This window comes from Mustela erminea, chromosome 6 (assembly GCF_009829155.1).
Source record: "Mustela erminea isolate mMusErm1 chromosome 6, mMusErm1.Pri, whole genome shotgun sequence".
Classification (NCBI taxonomy): domain Eukaryota; kingdom Metazoa; phylum Chordata; class Mammalia; order Carnivora; family Mustelidae; genus Mustela; species Mustela erminea.
Genome location: NC_045619.1, coordinates 33,261,201 through 33,267,267, shown reverse-complemented (window position 1 = coordinate 33,267,267; position 6,067 = coordinate 33,261,201). Strand labels below are relative to the sequence as shown.

At 35.7% G+C, this 6,067-nt stretch overlaps 1 protein-coding gene across 1 annotated transcript; it reads left to right on the top strand.

The window, feature by feature from the left end:
- The first annotated feature begins 4,898 nt into the window (after positions 1-4,898).
- On the top strand, positions 4,899-5,521 carry LOC116593063 (ubiquitin-conjugating enzyme E2 N-like). Its single transcript, XM_032346850.1, has one exon. It carries the CDS (start codon positions 4,946-4,948, stop codon positions 5,402-5,404), a length of 459 nt encoding a protein of 152 aa, XP_032202741.1. The 5' UTR covers positions 4,899-4,945; the 3' UTR covers positions 5,405-5,521.
- The last annotated feature ends 546 nt before the right edge of the window (positions 5,522-6,067 follow it).

Sequence of the window (6,067 nt, the reverse complement as noted above, 5' to 3'; positions counted from 1 at the left end):
GCTGAAGTAGACACAGGACTAACACAAATGTCATAATTGGTAGACAAAGATATTAAAACAACTATAATTATGTTACAAATGTTTAATAAAGCTAGAGAAGAGTTTAAATGTTAAGTAGAAATATGGAAGATGTAAAAAATACACTCAAATCAGACCCCGAGATAAAAATTATGCTGTCTGACATGAACAATACAATGAATGGGAAAGAGGGTAAACGAGATGCTGGAGAAGAAAAGATCAGCGAATTTGGAAACTAGCAGTTGAAAGTAGATAAACTGAAACACAAAACAAAATACTTGAAAAGATAAGAATATTTTCTGTGAGTTGTGGAAACACTCAAAGTGGTCTGATACATTACAATTCAAGTCTATGTAGGACGGGAAAGAGGGGAACAGAAAAAATATTTGAAGAAATAATGGCCCCAAATCTTGCAAATTTGATGAAAACTATAAACCTACATATCAAGAAAGTTCAATGAGACTCAAGTGCAAGAAACATGAAGAAAACTGCAAGGCATATCCCGGGCAATTTACTGAAGGCCAGTGATAAAGAGAAAATTTTAAAAACAACCAGAAGCAGGAAAAAAAGACATCCTAAAGAGGTACAAAGATGACGAAACAACGAAAACAAAGAGGCAATAAAGCAGCATCTTGAATGTCATGAAATAAAAAAGGAAAAAATAACTATCAACTGAGAATTCTATTAGAGAAAATACCTTTCAAATATGAAGGCAAATGCAGACATTTAAAGATAGACAAAAGCTGAAGGAATGCATCAGCAGTAGGTTTGTAAGAGAACCGTTGATGGGAGTTTTTCAAACAGAAGAAAAAAGATAACACAGGGAAATATGAATCTTCAGGAAACAATGATGAGTACCAAAGTTGGTAACTATGTATAACACTTTTTTCTTACTACAGAACTTTAATAATTGATTATTAAAATAAGAAAAATGTAGTGTAAGGGTTTATTATATATGTAGAATTAATCATATAAGAAAGGACAGGAGAGCAGACAGAGAAGAATATTTTTATCCTCTTATATGCAAAATAATATAGCACCACTTCAACGTAGACTGGATGCTGGACATAAAATAATGAATAAGATAGACAAAATCCCTTCTCTCATGGAGTTCAAGTTAAAAGCAAGGACCCGTGTTTACTTGAACCAACCTTTTTTAAAAGCTAAGTTCTCAAAACTAAAAGATGTTTAACATGACAAGAATGAGAAAAACTGATTCTATAACAAGAGATATGGGCAAAAACATGAATTTAAGTTTTTTATTAATGAAAAGTATTTCCTATTTCTATTTTGGCTTTTATTTATTAGAATGGCCATCATCAAAAAGATGAGATAAATGCCGACATGGGCACAGAAGAAAGAGAACCAGTGTGCACTGTTGGTGGAAATGTCAATTGGTGTGGTCATTATGGGAAAACAGTATGGAGGTTCCTCCAAACATTAAAAATAGATCAGTTTGGTCCAGAAATTCCACTTCTAGGTATGTATCCAGAGAAAATAAAAGCACTATCCCGAGGACATATCAATACCCTCATGTTCATTGCAGCACTATTTATAGTAGCCATGATATGGGAAAAAACCTAGGTGTCCAACAACGGGTGAATGGATAAAATGTGATCTATATACAATGGAACAATACTCAGCCATAAAAAAGGATATCCTGTCATTTATGACAACATGGGTGGACCTTGAGAGCTTTACACTAAGTGTAATAAGTCAAAAAACCACAAATAGTCTATGATCTCACTTACATGTGGAATCTAAAGCAAAACTTCATAGGCACTTATAGAAAACTCAGAAGCGGAGATGATATAAGCTTATAAAAAGAGACTCAGATTTGTGGTTGCCAGACACAGATGGTGGTGGGGGTAGGGGAATTGGGTGAGAGTGGTCAAAAGGTACAAACTTCCAGTTATAAAGTAAGTCCTAGGTATGTAATGTACAGCATGGTAATTGTAGTTAATAATACTGTATTATATATTTGAAAGTTGCTAAAAAAGTAGATCTTTAAAGTTTCATCACAAGGAAAAATTGGTAACTATGTGAGGTGATACATATCAAATAACTCACTATGGTGATTGTTTCCCAATATATGTATATATCAAATCATTATGTTAAACACCTTAGACTTATACAATGTTATATGTCAATGACATCTCAATAAAACTGAAAAGATATGGCTTTTAAAAAATCATAATTTTGCATTTATGTAATGGACACATAAATTGAAAATATATTTGCTTATCTCTGTATCATGTCTTGGTATCACATCTTCTACTCCCTGCCTGAATATAGTAATAAGTATTTAAGGATATGGGTAGTGATTTGGCAACCAAAATCCATACTTATTTTTAGGATAATGTGGCCTCTAGCCTTCAAATATTGAAAGAACATTTTAGTGATCAGTATGTTCAGATATATAGCCCAGTTATAAGCTGTTAGGGGTCCAAGATTCTATTTTCCTTGTTTATTCAAATTGTCAGTAGGAGATCTGGATTTGATGTTCCTTAGAAATGGTTCAATTCAATAAATAAATTCAATTTATTCCCCTTTTCAGAGAGAGAAATCAGTTTTTATAGTCATATACAAATGCCACGAAGACAGCAATCCATCTAATTTTCAGAAATAGTAAACTGTAAATAGAACAAGTGGTTTTTATATTTCCTGTATTGATGTTTTAAAATCTCATACAAGTAATACTTGTAGAAGGTGAATTTAGTCAGGTATGTCCCTGAAATCTCTATGACCAGGTAGTTCATTCACTCACCCAAAAAAAGTCTGCATTTTTGGTATAAGTTACTGACATATAAAAGTCACTAATTTTCTGCTGTGAAGGATACAAAGACAACAGATAGAAAGATAAGCAATATGCTCATCTTCAGCAAACTCATAATGTCCTGGGGTTGTTGAGAAGTCTCCACAGTAAACTATAATGAAAGGTCAGAAGGAAATAGTGGCAATAAAAGAGGTATAACCAATAATTTAGAAAAGCCAGTGTGTACCAGTGGATTCAAAGATGACTTCATACTGTGGATAGTATTTGCATTGGACTATGATAGGTTAACCATGAACAGGCAGAGGCCATGAAGTACATTAAGGCTGAAAGAGAAAATGATGTAATTTAGGGAAGATATTTGAGGGAGAGTATTTAGATTCTATGTAGGTGAAATATAAATGGTTTAAAAAGTCTAAACTTATCTACAACATCACGGTTTATGAAAAACAGGCAAACGTTTTCTTTAAGGTACTTGAGATGGAGTTAGACAATCTGTTAAAAAAAATAATAGCTGACCATGGAGCATAGATCTGGTTGAAACCCTCTCATATCAGTTGACTGCTCAGGCAAGGTCCAGCATTAAAATACCAGAGAAACTGCAAGCTGACAGACATTTTTCCCCATGATCTGTTATTCCATGAATAAATGACTTGGGAAACACTACTTAAATAAGAGCTTGGTCTCTAAAAATGTATCTCACAGGGAGTATTTCCCTAATTTCATATTTTCTAAAATAAGAGACTCCTATGACATGCCACCAAATCTGTCATAGAAGTCTTCACCAATGCAAGCACTAAATGGAATGATCAAATTTAAAAGTTAACAATAAGAGCATGTCTCTTTAAAAGCTAGTTCATACCTTTCCCCTTAAAATTTGTACCATTCTCCTATCAGGTGATAACACTCCTCCTCTTTTGGAGTATTATAAAATAGAAATTATTGAATAGGAATTTCCTTATTTTTCCATCAACAACTCTATAGACTTATTTGTACCTGACCCAGTCTTGTTTAAACTCCCATCACTTGTAAGTGTCACTACTGGTAACAAAGACTAATATCCCCATTTATGGCATGGATCCGTTGCCTATCACCTGTCAAGAATTTTTTTCATTGTTATAGTCTTTCTCCTGAGCCTTCAAGTTATCCTTCTAGTCAATTATTGTGATTAATATTCAACCAAACTCTAATATCATCTCCCATTAAAAAATGGCACAGAAACCCTACCATTTCTCTGCTCCCCTGAATTTCTAAATTCCTTAAAAAACAAGGGTCTAAAAAAACATATGGCAGATTTATTTCCTATTTACGTATCATCCTTCAATCCTCCAATCCAGCCTCTGACACAATCTCCACATTGTCAGAGACAATGAACACTTCGATCAGTGCTCATCATGGTTGTTCGCTGCTGCCTATAAACACTTCCTTTCCCATGTATGTAGGACATGCATCTGCCCTCTCCATTCCCATCCCAAGCCAAGCTTCTCTTCTTTTTCTTTCCTGCTACACCTTCCTGGACTCTTCAGTCGTTCCTTTCGTCAATATATCTTTGCTCAGGGCCCAGGGACAAGTGGACAGTATGCAGTTCTGCTATCATAATTGTTCTCCTAATAACCAGAGTGATAAAATGGCTAAAATTTTAATGAGGATACATGATCGTGTCTACTTACCAGTCTAGGCAAGGCTATACTCCATACCACCTGAAAGTCAGATGAGTTATTTAGTTGTAGGTCATATTTTCTCAAATTCAGGGATTATTTACTCATTTTTTTCATTCAATATGTATTATTTAGTACCTGCCATGTATCAGCATTGTTGTAGACACTGTTGTTTCTAAGATTTTTATTACCAGAACAGCTCATCTTTATTTCTGGTAGGAAATGTGATGGGGACTGATTTTGAAGGTTCAACTGTATTTTTCATTCCAAATGGTAGTCTTTTTAAAATAAAATCAAGTGTCCCATAGATCCTGAGGGTAAAACAGTAAACAAGATTGACAAGATACCTGCCTTCATGGAACATGAGAAGGTAAAGATGGGGTGAGGGAGTTGGCTTTATTATATAGAATTAATAGCATTACTCATATCAATTAAAAATTGGGGAGGCGAGCGGAGCCAGAGTCGAGACCAGAGGCCGAACTCGGGATCTGACAAGATGGCCGGGCTGCCCCGCAGGATTATCAAGGAAACCCAGCGTTTGCTGGCAGAACCAGTTCCTGGCATTAAAGCAGAACCAGATGAGAGCAACGCCCATTATTTTCATGTGGTCATTGCTGGCCCTCAGGATTCCCCCTTTGAGGGAGGGACTTTTAAGCTTGAACTATTCCTACCAGAAGAATACCCGATGGCAGCCCCTAAAGTACGTTTCATGACCAAAATTTATCATGCTAATGTAGACAAGTTGGGAAGAATATGTTTAGATATTTTGAAAGATAAGTGGTCCCCAGCACTGCAGATCCGCACAGTTCTGCTATCGATCCAGGCTTTGTTAAGTGCTCCCAATCCGGATGATCCGTTAGCAAACGATGTAGCAGAGCAGTGGAAGACCAACGAGACCCAAGCCATAGAAACAGCTAGAGCATGGACTAGGCTATATGCCATGAATAATATTTAAAATCGATCTGATCATCAAGTGTGCATCACTTATCCTGTTCTGCCAAGACTTCTTCCTTTTTTGTTTGCATTTAATGGACACAGTCTTCGAAACATTACAGAATAAAAGCCCAGACATCTTCAGTCCTTTGGTGATTAAATGCACATTAGCAAATCTATGTCTTGTTCTGATTCACTGTTGTAAAGCATGAGCAGAGGCTGGAAGTACCATCTGGATTATTGTGAAACGTTTAAAAGCAGCGGCCCTTCTCTGCTTTTATTCATTTCCCCCATCATGGTTAAGCACTGTGAATGAAGGTAGTTGTCAGGGTTAGCTGCAGGGGTTTGGGTGTTTTTCTTTATTACTTTTTTGAGGGGGAGAGGTAGTTTTATTTTAATTTTATGGGTTCCTTTCCCCCTTTTTATGGTGATCTAATTGCATTGGTTAAAAGCAGGTAACCAGTTCTGTAGAATATGCTCTCTATCCAAGTCTAACTTTATTTAGACACTGTAGATGGACAAGCTGGATTGTTTGAACCAAAATGGGAACATTAAACAAACATCACAGCCCTCACTAATAACATTGTGACTTTGCTGTCAAGTGTAGAATCCTTCCTTCAAGAAAAAGCTAGTGACCGTTTTGTATGGCTTGTCTGGAAACTTCTGTAAATCTTATGTTTTAGTA

Bases quoted from the DNA above. Each gene is read 5' to 3' on its own strand.
- LOC116593063 (XM_032346850.1), top strand. From the start codon at position 4,946: ATGGCCGGGCTGCCCCGCAGGATTATCAAGGAAACCCAGCGTTTGCTG.